This window comes from Pan paniscus, chromosome 20, assembly GCF_029289425.2.
Source record: "Pan paniscus chromosome 20, NHGRI_mPanPan1-v2.0_pri, whole genome shotgun sequence".
Classification (NCBI taxonomy): Eukaryota; Metazoa; Chordata; class Mammalia; order Primates; family Hominidae; genus Pan; species Pan paniscus.
The window spans coordinates 63601308-63628849 of record NC_073269.2 but is presented as its reverse complement, the minus strand read 5'-3'; the positions used below and the strand labels follow the sequence as shown (position 1 = coordinate 63628849).

General features: G+C 42.2%; 1 protein-coding gene across 1 annotated transcript; it reads right to left on the bottom strand.

Annotated features, from left to right (window-relative positions):
• Positions 1-936: 936 nt before the first annotated feature.
• ZNF543 (zinc finger protein 543) lies at positions 937-27060 on the bottom strand. The gene is made up of 4 exons (XM_003816667.6): positions 25707-27060; positions 22758-22884; positions 19843-19938; positions 937-18453 (listed from the first exon to the last, which is right to left on the bottom strand). Exons 1-4 carry the CDS (start codon positions 25722-25724, stop codon positions 16892-16894), a joined length of 1803 nt encoding a protein of 600 aa, XP_003816715.3. The 5' UTR covers positions 25725-27060; the 3' UTR covers positions 937-16891.
• Positions 27061-27542: the final 482 nt, after the last annotated feature.

Below are 27542 nucleotides of genomic sequence, written 5' to 3'. Positions count from 1 at the left end.
ATGCCTGTAATCCCAGCACTTTGAGAGGCCGAGGTGGGTGGATCACTTGAGGTCAGGAGTTCAAGACCAGCCTGGCCAACATGGTGAAACCCCGTCTCTACTAAAAATACAAAAATTAGCAGGGCATGGTGTTGGGTGCCTGTAATCCCAGCTACTTGGGAGGCTGAGGCAGGAGAATCGCTTGAACCTGGGAGGTGGAAGTTGCAGTGAGCCGAGATTCTGCCATTGCATTCCAGCCTGGGCGACAAGAGCAAAACTCTGTCTCAAAAGCAAAACAAAAGCAAAACCAAAAACAAAACAAAATACCACCGCCATCAAATTTTGTTTCTGTAGCACAGGAAGACTATAGTCACAATATAAATTGTCTCCACTCACATCCAGTATATAGTGACTCATGGATGTAGTGGAAGGATACAGTGAAGTTACTGAAGAAATAAGTGCAAACCTAGATTTCTATTCACAACAATAGTGTTTTTCAAGAAGCAGTATAAAATAAGACCATATGAGGTAAAAAATGAAAATTTTAGTTAAAAAGGTAACCCAAAAGGTTATATTTAAGGCAAAAAAAAAAAGTGATTCCAGGTGAAAGATCTGCGTGATATAAGGAATGCCTCTGCGGATCAATACAATTATTCATTATCTGTATAAAACATGAACAATATCCCCTTGTTGAGTAGAACAATAGAATTAACGATGCCTCAATACCACTACATGATAACATGCCTTATATTATCCAAGAGGAGGGTAAAGGTATTAATAACTCTATACCCTGATGTGTTAAATACATGTGTTATAATTTTCAGCTTAAAGACTAACAAAATGAGTATATACATTCCAAACTAAAAGGAAAATTAAGAATATTAATAATCTATACATGTTTTTAAAAGAAAGCACAAGAAACAAAACTGAAGAAAAGATAAGCACAAAATAAGAAGATGCATTTAAGCCCAAATATATTAGCTATCACAAGAAAAGAACATGGAATAAATTATTGAATAAGTAGGCAGTAATTTTTGATGAGTTAAAAATATCCAGTAATAATTAGTTCATAGCTTACACATCTAAGGTATAATGTCATAGAAATATATTAAATCGAGGTCTAGAAAATACATACCTGTAATTATTAAACACAAACACACACAAAAAAATGCACATTTGTATCGGACAAATAGAAATAAGGGAGAAAATATCAACAGGAAAACATACTTTACAATTTTAAACATGAATTCAAATTACATAAAACAATTTTAGTATAATGAGAATAAAGGGTTAAATCTCTAAACACACCAGTCTGCTTTGATATTCGTTATCTCAGTAATAATATCAAAAAGGCAGGCATAACATTGGGACAGTTCTGTTGGATTCACACACCATGATGAACACATTTGGCCTGATAAATCCGTATAACATAACAGACACCAATTGCAGCATGTTTTAGCACAAAGAGTACAAACAAAACTGAGAATAGCTAGGACAATTAAAAATCTCTTTAAACTTGTGTAAAATGAAATAAAATAATTCAATTGGGGTACAGATCAAAAATAGAAGATAACTGGAAATTTTTAAAGCTGTGGTTGCATATCAAGTCACAAAACGCTAAGTAACCCATGCATAAAGAAAACAAAGATAATCAAAATTTGAGAATATTTTATTTGCAAGATGGCATCTCCAATGCCAATTTCATAGGTCTTTTAAAAGCAGTATAATTTACAGTATTCTGACAAGTTAGGAAAAATAGATGGGGTCGGCCTTTATCTTAGAATATGGGCTTCGGCTAGTCACCTGACTTCTCTGTACCTCAGTATTCTCACCATTACATTAAAGGAGTCTCTATGGTCCCTTAAAGTGCTCAAGCTCTATTATTAATAGTATAATTTTGTGGTTTTAAATTATCATAAGATATTCAACCTGAAGTTTTGCTTTACAATGTACCAAAACTAACGTCATTTCTACATATTCTCATGAGATTCAATGAATTTTAAAGCAATCCCATTTAATGTACATGTTATCAACAAAGGATGATAATTAGAAAGATATACATTCATTTCAAACATCTTTAAAAATAACAGAAAAATATATCCCGGCAATATGAAAAAACATCTCTACAAGCATGATTCCATTAATATAAATTTCAAAATCAGGCCATAATATAATAGCTATCATTATTGACACATATTTAAAGTGTCAAACTATGAAGAAATCTTGATAATAGCATCCTCTGAAGCGTTGGATGGAATTTGCAATCTGGCAGACTCATGCTGGGCATGCTGAGATTTTGTTCCATATTTTCATTGGAGGGTGTGGAGATTCACTGTATTGGTTTTAATGTATTACATTTATTCTTTTTTTCCCATTTCTCATACATGTATAAACCTATAGATTAAGTAAACAAATCTTAAATTTATAGCTTGAAGACTACCTACATGTGTTTCCCATGTAATTCCTAGAACTGAAGGAACATTTCCTCCCACTCAGGCACAAATTTGCCTTCTCTCAGTTAATGCTGCAAAAATGTGAACATAATTCTGTTTTTTTTAAAAATCACCATTTATGAGGTTTGTCTGGTTAAAAACGTATCAATAAAATTCTACTGTATTTGCTACTGTGTGTTTGGCATGTCACTGCCACTCGAGATTTTCTGAGGTGGAGGAGACTATATTTTTTATCATTAGTAGTTAATCCACTTCCATAACTACCATAAAACCCAGGCTAACAGTAGTGAGTTCTGGAGGTAATTACACCCACTCTAGATTTTCTGATTATAATCACCACCTTATCTCTTAACCTCAAATGAAAACCCAGACTCATGAGGTCTCCAACCCTGACCTTTCATTCCTGGCAAATACCACGGCCAACTATATTACAGAAAGGTTTTTCATAGGAGAACACAATTTTGTGTTCCCCAAATCCAAACCCTTCACTTTGCTCTGTGAGGCAGATGGCAACCCCAAACTACAAACAGGTTGGGGCTTCTGCAAGCCCCAATTCAAGTATTCCTTCCTGGAAAATTCATTCATCTTGTTGGACAAAAGTAACAGTTTTAATCTGTGTGTTTTCTTCCACTTTATGACTGTTTCACAATTTACTTAAATATCTTACAGATGACTGTCATTTGAATTATTTATAGTTGTTGATTATTGTGAAATTGTTATAAATCTTTGTGTACATGTATTTTGGTGTAAGAAAGCCCTCATTCCTAATGGTTATGTCCCCAGAGTGATTTGTTGGGTTATAAAACACATTTAATTTAATGTGAAACCCTTACCTCAGATCATATATAAACGTTAACTCAGGCCGGGCTCAGTGGCTCACGCCTGTAATCCCAGCACTTTGGGAGGCCGAGGCGGGTGGATCACCTTGAGGTCAGGAGTTGGAGACCAGCCTGACCAATAAGACAAAACCCCATCTCTACTAAAAATACGAAAATTAGCTGGGCATAGTGGCATGTGCCTGTAGTCCCAGCTACTTAGGAGGCTGAGGTATGAGAATCGCTTGAACCTGGGAGGCAGAGGTGGCAGTGAGCCAAGATTGCGTCATTTTGCACTCCAGTCTGTGTGGCAGAGCGAGATTCCGTAAAAAAAAAAAAAAAAAAAAAAAAGGATCTCAGACCACATAAAAGATCTAAAAATATAAAATGCCTAGAAGAAAACATAAGTCAAAGCTTTGCAACATTGCAGTAGGCAAAGTCTAATTAGATAGACAGGATACACACAAAAAAACATAAAGACAAAATATTTTTATTACATCAGAATTTAAGACATCTACTCTTCCAAAAACACTGCTAAGAAAATTAAAAGGCAAGTCAAAGACTGAAAAAAAAAAACTATTTGCAAAACATATAACTGAGAAATGACTATAATATAGAACATTTAAAAAGGAGAAAATTAAAGCAACGTTATGCAATTTCGTGTTAAGAAGAAAAAAACAATTAAAAATTGAAAAAAGATTTGGACCAGCTGGGCGTGGTGGCGCATGCCTGTAATCCCAACACTTGGGGAGGCTGAGGCAGGCAGATCACTTGAGGTCAGGAGCTCGAGACCAGCCTGGCCAATATGGCGAAACCCCGTCTCTACTAAAAATACAAAAATTAGCCAGGCGTGGTGGTGCGTGCCTGTAATCCGAGCTACTCAAGAGGCCGAGGCATGAGAATCAGTTGAACTTGGGAGACAGAGGTTTCAGTGAGCTAAGATTGCACCATTGCACTCTAGCCTGGGAGATAGAGCAAGATTCTGTCTCAAAAAAAAAAAAAAAAAGATTTGGACAAATAACTAAAGATATACAAATCAACAATGAACACATGAAAAGATATTCAATATCATGAGTCATTTTAGCAATGCAACTTAAAACCCAAATAAGATACTGCAACACACCTGCTGAAATTAGTAAAATGTTTCAAAGTGACAATAAATACCAAGTGATGACAAAGATGCAGCACTGGACTCTCATACATTTTTGATGAGAATGCAAAATGATACAGTCATTTTGGAAAACAACTTGACAGCTTCCTATATAGGTAAATATAAACATACCATATGATATACCAATTCTACTCTTAGTTATTTACAAAAGACAAGTCAAAATGTTTCCATCCAAATATCTGTAGCAAATATTCATGAACGTCCTATTCACGATAGCCAAAAACTTGGAAAATTGTTCACGAACAGGTGAACAGATGAACAAATTGTAGCATATCCACAAAATAAACGACTCTATATAAGAAACAATATGAAATAAAATGAATACATCCCAAAATCATATGCCAAGTGAAAATATCTGAAAACCACATATTATATGATTCCATTCACTTCACATTCTAAAAAAGGCAAAAAGAGAAAAACCTAAATGAATGGGCCTTATAGCTGGAGTTTGGGAGAGAGTTTGACTATATCAAGGAATATTTTCTTGTGATGGAAATATTTCACAGCTTAACGGTGGTTTGTCATCACAAAACCATGTATTCATCAAAATTCACCAAAAATATTCTTAACACGAGATTACTGAATGCAAAGTTTACTTCAATATCTTTTTTAAGAAAAATTAATAGGACTGAACATGATGGCTCATGCTTGCAATCCCAGCACTTAGGAGGGCAGAGGCAGGAGGATAGAATGAGCCTAGGAGTTCAAGACCTGCCTGGGCAACATAACAAGACCTCATTCTCCACAAAAAGAAAAAAAGGCAAAAAAAATAATAGAAGAATATTTAAACTTAGAGATAATTCAAGACTACACCTTAGATATTCCCCTAGACCTGTCCAAAAAAAAAAAAAAAAGGAATGATATATAAAGAAAACATGCAAGAAAACAATGCAAAATTTGAACTTCCTTTAGAGTAAGTGAAAACGTAGGGAAGGCTGTATAGATTTAGGAAAGACAACCATACATCTGGCATATCATTTTATATACTAAAAATATTAATTTTGCAAAGAGAAAGTTGTACAGAGCCATGTGGGGGTTTACACGCAACTCATGGGGAGACACTGGCTGCCACAATTTAGGAAGACTAACAGAAAACTTCATCTGACATTCCTTTAATTGGTGTGGATAAATGATTTCCCCCAAAAATGGCAATGGCAAGGCCAGAAAAATACTGGGCATCTGAGAAACTGGATCCTCCAGAGATTTTAGTTCACTGAGGGATGGGAAGAGATCTGTGGGGTGGTGGAAATGGGGGTCAAGGTTTTTCCCAGAACTTCCAAACAGCCTGGGTCAGCTCAGAAAATGTTGGACTAATGTTCAATCTAGGTTTAGAGCTTTGCACGGTTGAGTCCCACAGAATAGGGCAAAAAGAGGAAGACATTTCAGAAAATGAGTATGAAGTAACGATCTACAGAAGTGAGAGAGGAAAGAATGTGAAAATTGGGTGTTCATTAATAGAAAGAATGTGAAAACAGAACTTCTTACTTTCGATATTCTATGGCAGTAAACGGTGAGATGATTACTGGAGTACAGGGAGTTTATCTGAGATATGAACTCAGGATGCACAGGAATGAAAATGAGGCAGTGAGACGGAAGAGGGGGCGCAATAAAACTTTATTAGTGGCCAGGCACAGTGGCTCACACCTGTAATCCCACCACTTTGGGAGGCTGAAGAGGGTGGATCAATTGAGGTCAAGGGTTCGAGACCAGCCTGGCCAACATGGTGAAACCCTGTCTCTACCAAAAATACAAAAATTAGCCGGGTGTGGTGGTGGACACCTGTAATCTCAGCTACTAAGAAGGCTGAGGCATGAGAATCACTTGAACCCAGGAGGCGAAGGCTGCAGTGAGCTGAGATCACACCACTGCACTCCTACCCTACAGCCTGGGGGACAGAGCGAGACTCTGTCTCAAAAAACAAAACAAAACAAAAACTTTATTAGTGAGCAGGCTGACATCCTCCCAGAGGTCATTTGATAAGACTTGTAGGAAGATGGGTTGTACAGAACAAGACATCAACAGTGTTAGCTACAAACCCTAATCCATTTGTGTCTACATTGTGATTGGATCTTCAAGGTAATGACCAGCCAGTGTTGGTATATGAAGAAGTCAATACACTCTCTTATAATGGTTTCAGCAAAGGCTCTGTTGGCAGGGAAGTTAACGTCATATCCAGAAAAAGCAGCAATGCCATTAAATAAGAATCAATGTACTGTCTGGGAGGAAAAAGGTCTGACGTAAACATGTCACCAAGGGGCAGGCTGTTCTCTTGTAGGGATTACACCATATACTGTCTTAGTGTTGGTCTTCGTAAATAGTAGGTAAGGAAAGGAGCTATTTTAGTTGTGGTCAGCAGGATGCCATGTTGTTGGGCCCTTTTAAAACCTCCATTCCTGGCCGGCTGCAGTGGCTCACGCCTGTAATCCCAGCATTTTGGGAGGCTGAGGTGGGTGGATCATGAGGTCAAGAGATCGAGACCATCCTGGCCAACATGGTGAAACCCCGTCTCTACTAAAAATACAAAAATTAGCGGGGCATGGTCGCAAGCGCCTATAATCCCAGCTACTCAGGAGGCTGAGGCAGGAGAATTGCTTGAACTCGGGAGGTGGAGGTTGTAGTGAGCTGAGATCGTGCCACTGCACTCCAGCCTGGTGACAGAGTGAGACTCCGTCTCAAAACAAACAAACAAACAAAAAACAATAACAAACAAAAAAAACCCTCCATCCCCTAACACCTTGGTGACTATATTTTATATCCCTAGAGTGCAAGGACTGGGATGGCTGAGGACTGAGCCTGGTTAACCTTAACTACTAGGTTCCCCTCCCCTCTTCTGCAGTGGGTTTCTTTTTATAGGCACTGACGTGGGACATAAATATCCACTCAATTTGCCCACTCCAGTAATTTCATGCCCTTGTTCTATATATACTTGTCACTGATCTGCAGCACTTCTGAACAACGAGACAAGCCATTTCCCACAAAAGCACACATCTATCTTTACCTCAGAGCACTTCTTCCAGCACAAAGGTAACGCCCACTTGTACTGGTCCAGCTTCAGGCCATGGAGAGGATTTCTCTACATCCCTGGCCACATCACAGCCACTCAAGGCAGGATGTGATGTATCAATCTATTTGTAGCTTACTCCAAACATCAAGATAATCCATCTATAAATAAGGCTGGGTTTGTTTTTTTTCCTATTTTTCAGCCAACCAAAAGTATGACAGTGTGATTCCATTTTTGTTTTATGGGTTTTTTTTTTTGTTTTTTTGTTTTTTTTTTTAGACAGAGTCTCACTCTGTTGCCCCGGCTGGAGTGCAGTGGCACATTCTCGGCTCTCTGCAACCTCCGCCTCCAGGGTTCAAGCAATTCTTGTGCTTCAGCCTCCTGAGTAGCTGGAATTACAGGCATGCGCCACCATGACCAGCTAAATTTTGTATTTTTAGTAGAGACACGGTTTCGTTATGTTGGCCAAGCTTGTCTTGAACTCCTGGCCTGAGGCAATCCTCCCTGCTCGGCCTCCCAAAGTGCTGGGATTACAGGTGTGAGCCACCGTGCCTGGCCTCTGACTCCATTTTTGATATGTGACATTTGATTGTTGCCAGTTTAAAAGCCCCACCTCCCCTTTGGCCCACTTTTAAGCAACCTGATTAAAAAAGTCTACATGCTCCTTCCCTTTGCACAGCAGAAGAGCCAAACTCCCACCCCTAGCCAGTAGCAAGGCAGAAGGAGGCAGTCCAAGGCAATGCTAGTTGGCATTATACTTTCACTTCCAGGACAGCGTCATCTCAAGGCAAGTAGTGAGAGTTGTTAGCACTCCACTCCCTGCAGCCCTCTCCAAAGACAGATCAAGGTCGCAAAACTTAAAAGAAGAGCGCTTCAAGGACATTTGGAACAGTTAAAATAGAGACCTAACATTTGAAACAATTAAAATAGAGACCTAACATTTGGAACAATTAAAATAAAGATCTCACTCAGTTTTTCTGAGTTGCAAAAAGGGGGAAGGGAGTGGGAATAAAAATATTTGAAGAAATAAAGACCAAACATTTCCCAAATTTGGCAGAAGTCATACACCTAAAGACTTGAAAAACTGAACAATCACGCAACAGGATAAACATAAAAAAATTCCACACTAGGACACATCATAATCACATTTCTGAAAACTAAAGACAAATATTTTAAAAGCAGTTAGAGAGAAATGACACATTAGTAAAGAAGAAGAACAGTTCAAATGGAAGCAGATTTCTCATTTAAAACCAGAGGCCACAGGGAAGTGCTGCAATGTTTTTCAAGTTTTCCAAAAGAAAAGACTTGTCAACCATGAATCCTATACCACACAAAAATTTCCTTCAAGAATTAAGAAATAAAGATATTCTCAGATAAAAGAAAACAAAGAATATTTGTCACAGGTAGACTTATTCTAAAAAAAATGGCTACAGGAAGTTCTCCACATGCAAAGAAAATGGTAGAAGGAGGCTTCAAGATAGAAGAACAATGGAAAGGGTAAGAAATACAGGCAAAGAGACTATTCTTGTCCTTTCAACAAAGTCTGACATTATGACATAGGACTAGAGATTTTAAATAAATAGGTTTGACAACAGAAGCAGAAATTATAACATCATTCAATATGGTGCTCAGCACCTGGAGAGTAAATGCTCAAGACAATTGTATTAAAAGAATAATGGGGCCGGGCGCAGTGGCTCACGCCTGTAATCCCAGCACTTTGGGAGGTTGAGGCGGGTAGATCACGAGGTCAGGAGATCAGGCCAACGTGATGAAACCCCATTTCTACTAAAAATACAAAAATTAGCTAGGCGTGGTGGCAAGCGCCTGTAGTCCCAGTTACTGAAAGGCTGAGGCAGGAGAACCGCTTGAATCTGGGAGGTGGAGGTTGCAGTGAGCCGAGACTGCACCACTGCACTCCAGCCTGGCGACAGAGCAAGACTCCGTCTCAAAAAAAAAAAAAAAAAAAAAAAAAAAAAAAAGAATAATGAGTATAAAGGGACCTAATAAAAGTAACATTTCTACAAATCACTCAAATTGCTATAATGTTGACAACCAGCAGATTGTGATTAAGTTACATAAATACATTTTAATACATAAAGTAACCACTAAAATAATTATACCAAGAAATACACTAAAAAAAGCACTATGTTAGAGCTTGCTGTTAAAATAAAATTTAAAAATTTAAAAAACACTACAGACAAACCAAAACTGAATTCTTAAAATTGTACAGGTATCCAAAAAAAAGGCAAGAAAATAAAATATGCCAAAAACCAAACCAACACAGAAACAAAAAAAGAAAAAAAAGGAAAAAGAGGCCAGGCATGGTGGCTCACGCCTGTAAACCCAGCACTTTGGGAGGCCGAGGTGGGTAGATCACCTGAGGTCAGGAGTTCGAGACCTGCCTGGCCAACATGGCGAAACCCCGTCTCTACTAAAAAAATACAGAATTAGCCAGGCGTGGTGGCACATGCCTGTAATCCCAGCTACTCAGGAGGCTGAGGTAGGAGAATTGCTTGAACCCAGGAAGTGGAGGTTGCAGTGAGCCGAGATCATGCCACTGTACTGGAGCCTGGGCAACAGAGCAAGACTCTGTCTCAAGGGGGGGGGGAAAAAAAAAGGAAAAGCAATGGAAAAAAATGATACATTTAGTGCAACATATCAATAGCCACTTTAAAGATAAATGGTTTAATATACCAACTAAGAGAGATTTTCAAAGTGAAAAAGAAAAAGAGCAGGACCCAACTACATGTTGTCTACATAAAATTTACTTCAAATATAATGATGTAGGCAGGTTGAAAATAAAAGAAATGGACAAAGATAAGCCATGCAAACATTAACTTTTAAAAATGCAGCAATTATACCTTGTATTAGTGTAAGAGAAAGTATACTTCAGAGCTCAGAAAATGAACATGGACAAAGAGGAAAGTTTCATAATGATAAGAGGGACAATACATGAAGAAGATATAATAATCATAAATGCATATACACCAAACAAGAGAACATTCAAATATATGAAGCAAAAAGTGATAGAACTGAAAGAAGAAATAAAAAACTCCACAATTACTGTTGGGGACTTTAACATCCTTCTTTTAGCAAAATATTAGACAAAAAATGAGGAAAATATAGAAAGTCTGAATAACATCATTAATCAACAGGATCCATAAACACAGAATATTTTACCAAACAACACCAGAATATACATCCTTTTTACAAGTACCTACGGAATACTCCACAAGCATGTTGTTTATGGGCTTTTTGTTTATGGCCCCAAAACAAACTTCAACAAATATAAATGTTTTGAAATTAAACGAGCTTGTGCTCAGGCCAAATGTGAAACTAAAAATAACAGCATGATAACAGGAGTATTTTAAATACTTGGAAATGAAAGAGCACACTTTTCTTTTTCTTTTTTTTTTTTTTTTTGAGACAGTCTTGCCCTGCTGCCAGGCTGGAGTGCAGTGGTGCGATCTCAGCTCACTGCACCCTCCGCCTCCCGAGTTCAAGCGATTCTTCTGCCTCAGCCTTCCGAGTAGCTGGGATTACAGGAGCCCACCACCACGCCAGCTAATTTTTGTATTTTTAGTAGAGATGGGGTTTCACCATGTTGGCCAGGATGGTCTCCATCTCTTGACCTCATGATCTGCCCGCCTCAGCCTCCCAAAGTGCTGGGGTTACAGGCGTGAGCCACCACGCTCGGCCAAAAGAGCACACTTCTAAATAACCCATGAGTCACAGATAATTTCTTAAATGGAATCAAGAAATAGTTAAGCTGAATGAAAATATAATTACAATATAGGAAAATGTAAGATGGAGCTCAAACAGTGCTGAGTTTAGCTTATAAAACTAAATGCTTATGTTAGAATAAAGTCTCTAATGATAATCTAAGCTCCCACCTCAAAAAACTACAAACAGCAATATACAACCAAAACAAGTAGAAAAAGAAAATAATAATGATCAGAATAGAAATCAAAGTCAGAACACATAGAAAATCAATGACACAGAAAGCTGGTTCTTTGAAATAGTCAATAAAATTTATAAACATCTAAGAAGATTAACAAAGATAAAGAAGACACACATAACCACTATTAGGAATAAAACAAAGGATACAACTATAGAACCTTCTGTCATGAAGGGAATAATAAGGGAATACTTCAAATAAATAACTCCACAAATTTAAGTTACAAAACTTAGATGAAATGGAACAATTCCTCAAAAATAATAATCTATCAAAACCCACCCAATATGAAATACTTTGAGTACCTATTAAGTTGAATGACTACGTAATTCAAATCTTCCACAAGAGAAACCTCCAGACTTAAATGGTTTCACCAAAAAATTCTACCGAATACTTAAAGAAACACCACCAATTCTACAAAATGTCATGCAAATAAAAAGGGGGTGGCACTGGAGGAAAACTTCCCAGTTGATTTTGGGAGGCCAGTATTAGTCAAACACCAAAATCAGATAAAGTGAAAACAAACAAATAAAACTACTGACCAACATTGCTCATTGTAGTGGTCCCCAACTCCCCTTTCTGTGTCCTGGCCTAGAAGTGCAAGGTGCCTTGACAGCTCTGTGACCCTGGACCAAGTGCATGTCTTCCCCTGCAGGCTTAAACGTAAGCTAGGGATTGGAATGCCCAGGCACTGACAGTTAGGTTGTTGCCCAAAACACTGAGAGATCAAACATGTTGCTAAACATGTAGAAACTGGCCCCGGATCTGAGCCAAATTCCTTAAGCCCTCATATACTCTCCATAACCCAAACTTCTCATTGCAGACGTACACAAGTAGAGCTTTTTTTTTGTTTGCTGTCCAACACAAGGACACACTGCAGCCCCCACAACCCCGTATGAAAGTTCCTCCGAACAATGATTTGAACTGATTACCCTGGTGTTTTATGCTCCTTTCTCTGGAATCCCAACAGGTCCTATCTCAGGACTTTTTGAAACAGTCCCTTCTGGGAACCCCTCTGCCACTTTTGGGGAAATTCCAGCCACATATTTGGCCAGATGGAATACTCATGATTTCAGATACAAAATTTCTCAATAAAATACTAGCAAATGGAATGTTGTAATTAAAAGAAATCATATTCCAACTAGCCAGGCATGGTGGCACATGACAGTAGTCCAAGCTATTCGGGAGGCTGAAGCAGAAGAATCGCTTGAACCTGGGAAGTGGAGGTTGCAGTGAGCTGAGATCGTGCCATTGTACTCCAGCCTGGGTGACAGAGACTTCGTCTCAAAAAAAAAAAAAAAGTCATATTCCATGACCTGATGGGGTTTATTCCAGGAGTGCAAGGCTGGCCTACATTCAAAAAGCGGCCAGGCATGGTAGCTCATGCCTGTAATTCCAGTACTTTGGGAGGCCGAGGTGGGCGGATCCCTTGAGGTTGGGAGTTTGAGACTAGCCTGGCCAACACGGTGAAACCCCATCTCTACTAAAAATACAAAAATTAGCTGGGCATGGTGGTGCACGCCTGTAGTCCCAGCTACTTGGGAGGCTGAGGCAAGAGAATTGCTTGAACCTGGGAGGCGGAGGTTGCAGTGAGCTGAGATTGCACCACTGCTGCACTCCAGCCTTGGCAAAAGAGTGAGACTTGGTCTCAAAAAAACAACAAAACATTCTAAAATCAGTTAAAGCCATCCATCATAACAGGCTAAAGAAGAAAAATTACATGATCATATCAATTGAAGGGGGAAAAGCATTTGGCAAATTACATGCCCATTCACAATAAAAGCCCTCAGCAACTCAGAAGGGAAACTTTCTAAAGAACATGTACATAAAAGTCTACAGGTATTATATTTAACGATCTACACTGAATGCTTTCTCCCAAACATCAAGAAAAAGGCAAGTATGTCCTCTTTCACCATTTCTATTCAACATCACACTGGAAGTTCTAGCTAGTGCAATAAACACAAGAAAAGGAAATAAAAGTAATATAGATTGGGTAGGTGAAATAAGATGTTTGGGCCAGGAGCAGTGGCTCATGCCTATAATTCCAGCACTTTGGGAGGCTGAGGCAGGAGGCTCACTTGAGCTCAGGAGTTTGAGACCCGTCTGGCAACATGGTGAAACCTCATCTCTACAAAATACACAAATATTAGCTGGGCATAGTGGAGTGTGCTAGTAATCCCAGCTACTCGAGAGGCTGAGGGTAAAAATTCCTTGAACCCGAGAGGCAGAGGTTGCAGTGAGCCAAGATCGCACCACTGTACTCCAGCTTAGGTGACAGAGCAAGAATGTCAAAAAAAAAAAAAAAGTAGAAATAAGATGTTTGATGTTTGCTAATAACATTAATATTTATGAAGAAAATCCTAAGAAAGCTATCAAAAAATGTTGCTGGAACTACTGACTTCAGCAAAGTCACAGAATACATATAAAAATTCTAATTTATATATTTCTCTATAATTGCAAGTATCAAGTGCAAACTGAAATTTAAAACTCAATACAACATATAATGGCCAAGAAATTGTCTAGATTTTTAAAATATGTCCATAATCTATAAGCTGAAAATTACAAAACCCTTATGAAATAAATCAACGAGGACCTCAATAAACAGAGGGACGTACCATATTCATGAACTGCAAGACTCAACAAGATGTCAATTCCCACCAAAACGATCTTTAGATTTAAGGCATTTTATATCAAAATCCCAGCAACATATTTCATAGAGACAAACATGCAATAAAATGTATATGCAAAGCCAAAGGAAACAATTGATATGAAAGCCAAATCAATTTTTATTTTTTATTTATTTTTTGAGACAGGGTCTCACTCTGTCACCCAGGCTGGAGTGTAGTGGCACCATCTCAGCTCACTGCAACTTCCACCTCCCGGGTTCAAACAATTCTTCTGCCTCAGCCTCCCGAGTAGCTGGGACTACAGGCGCCTGCAACCTTGCCTGGCTAGGTTTTGTATTTTTTAAATAGAGACGAGTTTTCACCATATTGGCCAGGCAGGTCTTGAACTCCTGACCTCACGTAATCTGCCCACCTTGGCCTCCGAAAGTGTTTGGATTACAGGCGTGAGCCACCATGCCTGGCCCCAAATCAATTTTTAAAAAGAATAAAGAGTGAGGAATAAGTTTACCCTATTTTAAAATTTAGTAGATAGCAATAGTAATCAAAATAGAGTGGTATTGGCATAGGTTTAGGCTCAAAGACCAATGGAATAACATAGAGAACCAAGAAATAGACCAACATGAATATACTTAAATAATTTTTTGCTAAGGTGTAAAAGCAATTCAATAGAGGCAGAATAGTCTTTTCAACAAATGGAGCTTAAAAAAATTCATGGGCAACAACAAAAGAAACTAAAGTTCATACTGTAATACAAAAATTAACTTAACATGAATCAGATCCAATGTAGAAGATAAAATTTGTAGGAGTAAATACGATAGAAAACCTGGTGAGGAGTTCTTAGACATGACATAAAAAGGACAAGGAGGGCCGGGCGTAGTGGCCACGCCTGTAATCCCAACACTTTGGAAGGTTGAGCCAGGCAGATCACAAGGTTAAGAGATGGAGACCATCCTGGCCAACATGGTGAAACCCCATCTCTACTAAAAATACAAAAATTAGCTGGGTGTGGTGGCACAAACCTGTAGTCCCAGCTACTTGGGAGGCTGAGGCAGGAAAATCACTTGAACCCGGAAGGTGGAGGCGGCTGCAGTGAGCCGAGATCTCACCACTGCACTCCAGCCTGGGCAACAGAGCGAGACTCCATCTCAATTAAAAAAAAAAAAAGGAGCAAGAGATGTCTTCAAAATAATGACATGAATTAATGCAGTACAAAATGGCTTTGCCTACAACTACAATAGAAAACTATACATGTGTTCACTAAAAGGCTGAGCGCTGGGCGCAGTGGCTCACACCTGTAATCCCAGCACTTTGAGAGGCCGAGGCAGGCGGATCACCTGTCAGGAGTTCGAGATCAGCCTGACCAACATGCAGAAACCTCATCTCTATTAAAAATACAAAATTAGCTGGGCGTGGTGGCGCATGCCTGTAATCCCAGCTACTTGGGAGGCTGAAGAATTGCTTGAACCCCGGAGGCAGAGGTTGCAGTGAGCCAAGACTGTGCCACTGAACTCCAGCCTGAGCAACAAGAGCAAAACTCTGTCTCCAAAAAAAAAAAAAAGGCTCTGAGGAGGGAAGTCCCACTCGGACACCCCTCTCTTCTCAGAGGCGAGCTAGTCTCTTTTCTCTTTCTTTTGCCTATTAAACCTCTGCTCCTAAACCAAGTAAGTAAATAAGTAAATAAATAAAAAAGGCTTTGAGGAGTTCAAAGTGAATACATGATTTTTACTTCTGTACAATATATTTAATATGAGGTAAAACTATCACATGGCTCAAAATCTAGTCTTAAAAATATTAAAAAGGAATTACAAAACGCTCTAAATGTGTAGCATTTTAATCAAGCCTAAGTCCATGGTGACAACTGTGAAAGTCACACATCCCTACATATATGCATGCCGGCTTGCCTGTTAAAATTCCAGTTAAAGTGAATTTTCACACACTCTTTAAAAAGATTAAAAATGACATTCCTTCTATGTGTGTTCTTCTGAGTTTATCATGATCTTTCAAAGGAATTCAGCTACATACTGTATTTTTGGGGGGCCTTAATTTGACCTTTAGAAAACTGAGGTGGACCTAACTCAAAGGAGAGGTAAAGAAGCTGAGAAACCACAATCATAGGAAAAAACTAAGATTCCCAGGATTACTGTGTGCATGAACAATTACACTATCATCCCTATCCCAGGAAAACTTAAAAAAAAAAAAAAAAGTAAATCCACATCAAGAAAAAGTATGTGTATTGGGTAAAGACACATGGTGAAACATTTTTTTAAACAAGCATCTGAAGTGGACAATGTGTCCAAACGTATGTACATCCTTATCTCCTTATAAAAGTGTTTCGTAACTCAAGCCTCCATATTTTTTATAAAGATGTATGCTCCTGCACCTCGAGAGTGGAGAACGTGGCAGGACTAAGCAAGCTTTCACAAAATGTTTTCAAGCCCTCGTTTGTATAACTGTTCTGACACTGGGCAGCAGTGAATGTATACACAGAAAAATAAAGGGGATGAGATCTTTTGTTTCTGGAACATTTCCCTCTCCCAAATAAAATAACAAAGGGACGACAAATTGCCATAGGCTTGTCAGACAAGTCTAAAAGAAGCTGTGTTTTCTTTCTCTTCCCTATATTTCCTCTTCCTTTGTTTAAATATCCCTGAGATAATATTTCACTGTAACTAAGAAGAAAGATGTGGCTGAAAGTTTTCCTAAGTGCATAGCAACCACTGGGTCTCTCTCATGGGTGAATTCTCAGGTGGAGAATAAGACTCCAGGCTGGTTCAATTTCTAACATGATTGTTTAGACGACAAATGATCATCTATTACACGTTTTCTCAAAGAGAGGATGCTTATGAAGTTTCTCTTCAGTGTGAATGGCCAGATGGTAAGATGTTCCCTTTCACCACAGATTTTCTTCAGTGGTGATATTCAAAAACTCTTTCCCTAATAAAAGTTCCTGGATGTTGACTGAAGTCTGTGCAGTCATAAAAGGTCTTCCCACATCTGTTACAATGGTAGGGTTTCTCCCAGTATGAATCCTTTGATGATGTGTGAGGGATGAGCCGCGATTAAAAGCCTTTCCACACTCACTGCATTCATACGGCTTCTCTCCAGTGTGAATGATGGAGTGTCGAATAAGGTTTGCGCTCCGGCAAAAGGCTTTCCCACACTGGATGCATTCATAGGGTTTCTCTCCAGTGTGAATCTGTTGGTGCCTCGTAAGGTGTGAGCTGCGGTTGAAGGCCTTTCCACACTCCACGCACTCATAGGGTTTCTCTCCAGTGTGGATGCTGAAGTGTCGAATGAGGTCTGCCCTATCACTAAAGGCTTTTCCACATTCTTTGCATTCATAGGGTTTTTCTCCCGTGTGGGTCCTTTTATGCAAGACAAAAGTGGAGTAGTGGGTAAAGGCCTTTTCACATTCACTGCATTCATAAGGCTTCTCCCCAGTATGAATTCGTTGATGCTGCTTGAGGTGTGACCTACGGTTGAACGCCTTCCCACACTCCATGCACTTATAGGGCTTCTCCCCAGTGTGGATAATGTAGTGTTGAATGAGGTCTGCACTCTCGCAAAAAGCTTTTCCACACTCGTTGCATTCAAAGGGTTTCACTCCAGTGTGAATCTGTTGGTGCCACGTGAGGTATGACCGGCGGTTGAAGGCCTTCCCACACTCAATGCACTCGTACGGCTTCTCTCCCGTGTGGATGATGTAGTGTCGAATGAAACCTGGCCTATCTCGAAAGGCTTTGCCACACTCTTTGCACACAAAGGGTTTTTCTCCAGTGTGGCTCCTGTGATGCAAGACAAAAGTGGAGCGGTGGGTGAAGGCCTTTCCACATTCACTGCACTTATAAGGCTTCTCTCCGGTGTGAATCCGCTGGTGCCGTGTGAGGTGTGACCTGCGGTTAAAAGCCTTCCCACACTCCATGCACTTATAGGGCTTCTCCCCAGTGTGGATGATGTGGTGCTGAAGAAGATGAGTGCTCTTGCTAAAGGTTTTCCCACACTCTGTGCATTCATAGGGCTTCACTTGAGTGTGAATCCGTTCATGCTGAACAAGGAGGGAATTCTTTTTAAACACTTTCCCACATTCCTCACATTTATAGGAATTTTTCTCTTCGCGAATCAAGGCATCGGTACCTGGTCCATGTGAATCACATTCATAGAGATCACCTTCTGTTGAAACTTGTTTCTGTGTAATCTTTGTACATACACCATCATCTGACCCCAAACCATCATGTTCAGAACTCATTTTCTGCAGCAACTTCCCCCGCTGGGGGCCTACCCCTATTTTCAAGTGGACTTCTTGCATTTCAGATGGCCCATCCTGATCCTTGGATTGCCCTAATTGGGAGTTCTTTGAGGCTCCTTGTGTCAGTCGTTCCTGGAGTAAGACTTCCTCAGGCAAGGCCAGGTGAAAAAAGGTAGGCTCTGTGGTCTTGGGTTTTGTGTTGTCACCTGGAAGGAATACAATACACAAAAAGGCTTATTAGAGATGGCATTATAGAAAAAACAAAGGCCAGGGACAGTGATTCATACCTGTAATCCCAGCACTGTGGGAGGCCAAGGCAGGCAGATCACCTGAGGTCAGGAGTTTGAGACCAGCCTGGCCAACATGGTGAAACCCCGTCTGTGCTAAAAATACAAAAATTAGCTGGGCATGGTGGTGCACGCCTGTAATCCCAGGTACTCAGGAGGCTAAGGCAGGAGAACCACTTGAACCCGGAAGACAGAGGTTGCAGTGAGCCGAGATTGTGCCACTGCACTTCAACTTGGGCAACAGAGCAAGACTCCATCTCAAAGAAAAAAAGAAGAAGAAGAAACAAGATCAGCATTTCAGTGAGAACAAGAAGATGAAATAGTACCCTCAGCCTCCCAAAGTGCTGGGATTACAGGCATGAGTCACCATGCCCAGCCTAGAGTAGATCTTGAAAGAGAAAATTATGCTGGGCACGGTGGCTCATGACTGTAATCCCAGCACTTTGGGAGGCTGAGGCGGGTGGATCACCTAAGGTCAGGAGTTTGAGACCAGCCTGACCAAAATGGAGAAACCCCGTCTCTACTAAAAACACAAAATTAGCCAGGTGTGGTGGCGTATGCCTGTAATCCCAGCTACTCAGGAGGCTGAGGCAGGAGAATCACTTGAACCCAGGAGACAGAGGTTGTAGTGAGCCAAGACTGCACCATCGCACTCCTGCCAGGGCAACAGTGGGAGGCTCCATCTCGGAAACAAACAAACAAAAAGGGCCAAAAATAGAGTCTGCCTTGTAAGACTATAGTGAAGATGAAGTGAAACACTACATATACTATGGTTGGCAGAGAGCAAGGCACTGAGTAAGAAATAAATACATGTTAGCCATAATTTTTTATTATGCGTTAGTGAAATATACATCTGGGACCTAACTTGGAAGTACTTAAATTTAAGATGTAAGAGGCCAGGCTTGGTGGCTCAGCATTTTCGAACACTGAGGCAGGAGGAGAGCTTGAGCCCAGGAGTTTGAGACCAGCCTCAGCAACATAACAAGACCATCTCTATAAAAAATTTTAAAAACTCAGCCAGGCATGGTGCACATGCCTGTAGTCTCAGCTACCTGGGAGGCTGAGGTGGGAGAATCCCTTGAGCCCAGGAGGTTGAGGCTGCAGTGAGCTATGATCACATCACTGTACTCCAGCCTGAGTGACAGAGTGAAACCCTATCTGGGGGGGGGGCGGGGGAAAGAGGCTCCACGGATCCCAAGCACCCAGAGAGACCACAATAAGAAGATTGCCCACAAAATTCAGAGGCAGTGTTCACTTTTCCATGTGTAAGCTGCCATGACCCCCACCTTCCCAGCTGTTGGCTCCTACCTGGATAGGAGCTTTGGGAGAGGTCTTTTGTAGCCATCCATAGCTCCTGTCTGTGATCCAACTGGTAGATCAGCTCTGGTTTGAACAAAGGACAGCCTGTGCATGGAGAACAAAAGAGGACACAGGGAGTTAGGTTAGAAGAAAGAAACCTGTCAATCTGATCTGGGACTTCAGGATGGGGAAGACCATGAAGTGAAGCTATTCTCAGCCAAGCAAAGAAAACGTTGAACCGTGACCATAAAACAACTACAAAAACACCATCTGGCAGGGCACAGTGGGTCATGCCTGTAATCCCAGCACTTTGGGAGGCCAAGGCAGGTGGATCACCTGAGGTCAGGAGTTCGAGACCAGCCTGCCCAACATGGTGAAACCCCATCTCTACTAAAAATACAAAAAGTTAGCCAGGTGTGGTGGCGGGTACCTGTAGTCCCAGCTACTTGGGAGGCTGAACCCAGGAGGCGGAGGTTGTAGTGAACCGAGATCATGCCACTGCACTCCAGCCTGGGTGACAAGAGCGAAGCTCCGTCTCAAAAAAAGAGAAAAAAAACATCCTCATCGGGCCCCAAAGACTGTAAGCAGTAGTGCTGGCTGTGTGATAGTACCAATTACTTTTAATCTCCATCCTACAAAAATCTCAACCCTGTTAAGACAAATTTTCTGAAGGGATTTTATAATTAGTCCCCATGGCAGTAGAAAAGCCCTGGTCTCCATCATCTTGCAAATGGCAACCCTGATCAACTGTACTCTGAGGTAGGCAGGTGACCTATACCAGCCACTCCAAAGAGAGAAAAAACCTTCTCTTTCAGGAAGGGCTAAATGAGGGAGGCTGCCACTCCTGCTGCCATGCAGCATCCTGGGAATTCTGTGAGGGAACCTGCCTAAAAACCTTACCAAGAAGAGGGAGCAAAGAGGCTGGGCACAGTGGCTCACGCTTGTAATCCCAACGCTTTGGGAGTCTGAGACCAGCTAGGGCAAATGGTGAAACCCCATCTCTACTAAAAATACAAAAAGTAGCCGGGTGTGGTGTCATGCACCTGTGGTCCCAGCTACTTAGAAGACTGAGGTGGGAGGATCACTTGAGCCTGGAAGGTGAGGCTGCAGTGAGCTGAGATCGTACCACTGCACTCCAGTGTGGGTTACAGAGTGAGACCCTGTCTCCAAAAAAGAAAAAAGAAAGTGGGAGCAAAGAAAGACAACTGGCTTGACACCCACCAACCCAGGAGCCAGCCTTACCACTAAGCTTATTAGGTGAGATAATATATTTCCTTCAGGGTTAAAACTGTATGAGCTGATCTGCACATATAGCCCAAAACTTTTCAAAATATAAAGGGGTAAAAGACATAAGTACTCTATGGAGAAGTTAATGGCACAGGCAGTAGGACCCACAAAAACACAGGGTGGGATTCATCAGTCATCTCTAAGCAAATGTTCACTCATTTTTGCTATGTGCTTGGCACTGGGTTCAATGACAGTGCAGTGAAAAAGGGGAATCAGACCTTCCTTCAGCTTTGTCAGGATCATGCTCTTCACCACCTCAGGGCCTTTGCACATGCCGGCCTGCCTACTTGGAATACTACTTGCTCCTCTATCTTGCTCCTTCTAATCAACTCACTCTTTGGGTCTCAGCTCAAATGTCACTTCTTGGAGAGACTTTCCTGCTGTGGCTCTCAAATCCAAGTCCTTAATCAATATGCCACCTGGCCATAGAACTTTACTCCTAATAGTATGTCAATAACTGATATTTATACAATGTAACTATAACCTAGGGAATATGCCAAGCAATTTAAATGCATTGTATTTTATAAACACTCAATTAAATTTAGTCATTAGTTTAGAAAAGAAATAACATATTTGAGATACTGAGTCTCCATTCAGGAGAAAGGTAAGTTTCTTCATTGACCTAAGGCTTTTTTTTACATTCTAAGCAAAGCATTACATTGCTACTCCTATGGTCCCTGCATGAAAAATTCTATTTTAGGATTTCTTCACAGGATGCACATTAAGAATGTACTGCAATCAGGACCACATTATAGGTGAAGAGATCGAGGCTCAGGCAGATAAAGTGACTTGCCAAAATCTGGGAAATGGCGAATGGCCAAGCTAAAATGTACACCTGAGTCTAGTCATCAAAAGCATCTGGCCAATTTAACTAAAAAACTATACAAAGTTGTTCCAAAAAATGCTGAGTCCAAGTGTGATACTGCTGATTATGAGGACAATGATTTAGACAGCAGTAACAATAGTGACAGCAACAGGGGTCACAATTGCTAACCTGCACCCAACCACCTATCACAACACACTGTACTGAACCATTTGCCCTCACACTAGCCCTATGAAATAAATACTATATTGGCCTTTTTTTTTTTTTTCAGACGGAGACTCTCTCACACTGTCGCCTGGGCTGGAGTGTAGTGATGCGATCTCGGCTCACTGCAACTTCCGCCTCCTGGGTTCAAGTGATTCTCCTGCCTCAGCCTCCTGAGTAGCTGGGATTACAGGCACCCGCCATCACACCCGGCTAATTTTTTGTATTTTTAGTAGAGACGGGATTTCACCATGTTGCCCAGGCTTGTCTCAAACTCCTGACCTCCTGATTTGTCCGCGTTGGCCTCCCAAAGTGCTGGGATTACAGACATGAGCCACTGTGCCTGGCCTGGCCCTTTTTATTCATGAGAAAAACTGAGGCACAGAGGGATTCCTTAACTTGCCCAGGAACACAGGGATCATAAGCAGTGGAGACGGGAGTGGACTCCTGGACACCAGACCCTGGTCTCCCAAGTGCTACACTCAGAGCAAATGGTGAACACCCCTGTGTGGTGCCAGGAGCCTCAGAACAAGTAGGCTGTGGAGGAGAGAGGGGAACATGAGTAGGAGAACTCAATCCTAAGGCAGCACAGGACCGGAAGGGGCCTTACCCAGAGACATGAGAAGTCCGCAGGTCTCCAGCATCACCTCCTGATACAAGGTTCTCTGGGCTGCATCCAACTGTCCCCACTCCTCCTGGGTGAATGTCACAGCCACATCCTGAAAGGTCACAGACACCTGGAAAATTAAACAGAGATAGTAGTGTTTCCCTTGGAACTGTGGAATACAACTAGAACTTGTCACTTCAGCACTGCAAAAGATGCACAGTGACCCAAGAATCAAATCACCAAGCATCTCTAGAGGGCCATGATCTGTGCCAGGCATGAGGGGAATGTGGACATTGCCTTGGATAAATTACACCAGTGTCGGTCAGGCGCGGTGGCTCACGCCTGTAATCCCAGCACTTTGGGGGGCCAAGAAGGGCAGATCACGAGGTCAGGAGATCGAGACCATCCTGGCTAACATGGTGAAACCCCGTCTCTGCTAAAAATACAAAAAAATTAGCCGGGCGTAGTGGCAGGCGCCTGTAGTCCCAGCTACTCGGGAGGCTGAGGCAGGAGAATGGCGTGAACCCAGGAGGCAGAGCTTGCAGTGAGCCGAGATCGCGCCACTGCACTCCAGCCTGGGCGACTGAGCGAGACTCGTCTCAAAAAAAAAAAAAAAAAAAAAAAAAAAAATTACAGCAGTGAAGAGAGAGAAGCCTCCTATGCAGAAAGCCACTTGACACAGAAATAAGGTTAGGACAATCCTAAGTGGACTGAGAGGCACAGACAGTAAGTGCTCTGAGACATCAGAGGAATGGGAAAGAATAATAACAAAAACAACACCAGCAACAATAACAAGAACAGCACCTGAGTCTTACCGATCCTCCCTGTGAGCCTGCCTCATGCTAATGGTTTACATGCCATGGTAAAGTGACTAAAAGTCCCCAGCTCAGGAGTCAGACTCCTGAGGTTTAAAACCAAATTCCTGAAATCAACACAAGCCTGCTATGTGACCTTGGAAATCTCATTTCATTTATCTGAGCCCTGATGTCCAGGTCAACACAACAGGGTTTTCCACTTCACCAAGAATAGTCAAAAGATCTGAAGAAAAGCTGTAAAGGAAACACTGGGGCAAAGGGCCACAGCTCCTGAGTTCAGCATCATCATCTCCATGTCACACTCAGAGACCTGAGGTCCAGGATCTCCACTAGTCTACCCAAAGTCACATCTCTTATCAGAAGAGACAGAATTTGAACCCAGGGCCCTATGGTCTACGTTCTAATCATGCAACCCGACACTCCTTCATTAGCAAAGTTAATGCACAGTTAATGAGGATGGGAAACATTGAAATACATCCATTTGAGCCACCCTGAAAATATTTTCAGGATTTTTTTTTTTTTTTTGAGACAGGGTCTCAATATTTTGCCCAGGTTGGGCTTGAACTCATGATCCTCCTGCCTTAGCCTCCCAAGCTGGATATACAGACACATGCCACTGTGCTGGGGTTAGCCACTTGAAATATTTTCATGGACATGGGCAGAGCAGCATAGTCATAATCACCTAACTCACAGAAGAGTCACCTGAGGTGGTGGCACCTGCCTCAAAAGTGGCAGGGCCTGGACCTGCATCTGCTGCCTCGGACACTTCTGGGCCTCACAGATGCCCATTCTCACAGGAAGAATCCACAACGAGCTGTCACTACCTTTTCCTGTTTGAGTCCTACCAACAAGTATCCCTGAGGTCAGGATACTTCAGGAGCAAGGAACAAGAGTCACAGAGGACACAGCAGGTTGTAGCCATGAGAACATGGGCCCCTGACTGGCTATGTCTGTCCTGGCTAAGGAGGAAGGCACATCTAGCAAAAGACCACAAAATCTTGTGTCCCAAGACATGTGTCAGCTGGTATAGGAGAAAACCACTCAGGAAACCACTGTGGAAGCCACACGGCTCCCCTGCGGACTCCTTCAACAACCAATAAACCATTTTTTTTTTACTCCACACAGTTCCGCCAGCATGAAATGCCATGACTCCTCATGTCCAAGACCACCTGCTAGAAGGAAGCCTGCTCAACTTGCAAAGTTTACTTTAGGTGTCACCCCCAGGCCTCCCTAACCATTGCGGGCAAAGAAGAGGGTAAAAACACAGGCTGTGATGGTAGACACACCAGTTGTTAGTTTCTGATACTTAAGAGCTACAGTGATGTAAGGCAGGTAACTGAACCTATGTGAGCCTCCAGCTGCTCTTGTGTAAAACAGTGAGGACAAGAGAACCTAATTCTAAGGAGTTCAGGATTAAAGGAGCTGAGGGTTCAATAATGCCTGCCAATCAGCCCACAGCAAGGACTCTTTATCATCAGCTGTCACTCTTTGCAATTATTTCCTTTCTCTTTGTTCACATAACATCCTAGACCAACTCAAACGGCAAGCTTCTTTAATATCGTCAGATTCTCTATACAAAAATGCCACACATTGCCAAAAATGGGCAAGTGCGTAAGGCGCCACTTTAGCCGGAATTGCCAAGAAAGCCACCTCCAAATAGGTGACATCTGGACAGAGGCCAGAAAGATAGGAGAGGGAGGCCCTGCGAAGTTATAGGGGCAGTGTTCAAGGCAAAGGGAAGTGCAAAGAGAAAGCCTGGAAAAAGGAAGAAGACTGCACGGTCAGGTTGGTGGCTCTGAAGAGCAAAGGACAAGGGAAAAACGGAGAGACAAGGTCAGGGGTGGTTGGCCAGGTGGATGGGGTAGGGGTTGGCAGGCAACAGAGGAGGTTGGATTTAAGGGAAGTGTGAGGAGATCCATGAAGGAAGCATCATTCATCCTTCTACCAAGGACCGAGCACCTGTCGGAGGCCAACACTATTGCAGGACTGCGGATAAAGGCAATGACAAGCTACGGCCACTTCTCTTAAAGAAACGACGGCGACAAAGAAACATCCTGTGGCTGTCTTGGCTTCTGCCTGCCCACAAGGCCTCCAGAAACAGCAGAGCAGCAGCAAGGCCAAAACCTCGTCCACTCACCTGCGCCGAGGCTGCCATCCTGAGACCCTGCAGCCCTAGCGGGGCCCGGGAATGCCGCGGCTTAGCCGACCCCCCAGCCCTTCTCTGTCCTGGGCGGGGCGACCTCGGCTGACTTTCGCACTCGGAGCCTCAGTTTCCCCAGAGAAAAATGCGCACAAAGCGGGCGCAGCGTCGGGGCTGAGGAGACGGAGGGCGGCTGCGGAGGCCTAGGCCCCGGCAGGCGCCGGTGGAACACCCCGTTAGGGAAGAAGCGGGGCGTCAGGCTCCCGCCAAGATGCGGAGAAGGCGCGTAACAGCCTCATTACCCTCCCCTGCTCAGGCCGCTGGACGCGCCTACCCAGCGGTCCAGGTCCCACACTGTTCCAGGGCCAATCCTGCTCACGGAGATGACGTCACGCGACGAAGCGGAAGTCCCACCTCCGCCGCCCTGGCCCGCAGAAATCGCCCGTGTCCTGGGCCGTCATTGGCCTAGAGTCCGCGGCCGACGCAAGGGGTGGTGCCTTCTGAGTAAGGCAGTTTTTTCCTCACACCTACCGGGTGTGGGAACTCACCAAGCGCAGCCGACTCCATGTAAGTGCGCACAAGGACCCCCGCGTCGTCTTAGGGCCGCCGCTTTACTATGGGCACAAGTCGGAGGGTCGAAAGGTCCTTTCTAGCTTAGGAAAATTGAGGTCAGGAGGCGGGGATATTCGCCCCGATTCAGATCATGGGCTGGGCCCAGAGCTCCTGGCTCACTTTCCTTATTTTAGGGAGGTAGCTCATACATGTAATCTCAGTGCTTTGGGATGCCAACACAAAATAATTGCTGAGGTCAGGAGTTTGAGACCACCCTGGGCAATATAGTAAGATGTTATATCTACAAAAAAAAAAAAAAAAAAAAAAAGAGCAAGGCATGATGGTGTACACCTGTAGTCCTAGACACTGGGAGGCTGAAGCAAGAGGATTGCTTGAGCCCAGGAATTTGAGGTTATAATGAGATATGATGAGAGAAAACACACACACATAAACACACTGAGATGCCATCTTATACTGGTCAGAGTGGCTATTATTAAAAAGTAAAAAACCAACAGATGTTGGTATGGATGCAAGGAAAAGGGAACGCTTATACGCTATTGGTGGGAATGTAAATTAGTACAACCTCTATGGAAAACAGTATGGAGATTTATCAAAGAACTGAAAATAGAACTGCCATTTGATCTGGCAATTCCACTATTGGGTATTTACTTAAAGGAAAATAAACCACTATATCAAAAAGATGCCTGTACTTACACATGCTTACTGTAGCACTATTCACAGTAGCAAAGTCATAGAATCAACCTAAGTGTCCATCGACAGATGATTGGATAAAGAAAATGCTATATATATATATGTGTGTGTGTATATATATGTATATATGTGTATATATGTATATATATGTATATATGTGTGTGTATGTATATATATATATATATATATATACACTCCATGGAATACTACTCAGTCATTAAAAAAAATCATGGCTTTTGCAGCAATATGGCTGGAACTGGGGGGCCATTCTCTTAAGTGAAATAATTCAGAAACAAAGTCAAATACTGCATGTTATCACTTATAAGTGGTAGCTAAATGATGTATACATATGGAAATAGTGGAATAATAGACACTGGAGATTCAAAAAGGTGGGAGGCATTGCCAGGGACCCCTCACACCATGGTGCTTCACTCACCTACACCACAGCCATGCCACCCCATTGGCACACACTTGCAGGTAGCCCCCCTCTACTGCCCAAGTGGTGCACACTTGCCTGTGGCCTCCCCATCCCCCAGCCACAGTGCACTCTCTGCAGTCCCCACAATGCTC

Coding starts and splice junctions, on each gene's coding strand:
- ZNF543 (XM_003816667.6), bottom strand. Junction 19,939..22,757: donor CGGACTTCTCATGTCTCTGG/GTAAGGCCCCTT, acceptor CTCCATGCACAG/GCTGTCCTTTGTTCAAACCA. Junction 18,454..19,842: donor CTCCCAAAGCTCCTATCCAG/GTAGGAGCCAAC, acceptor TATTCCTTCCAG/GTGACAACACAAAACCCAAG.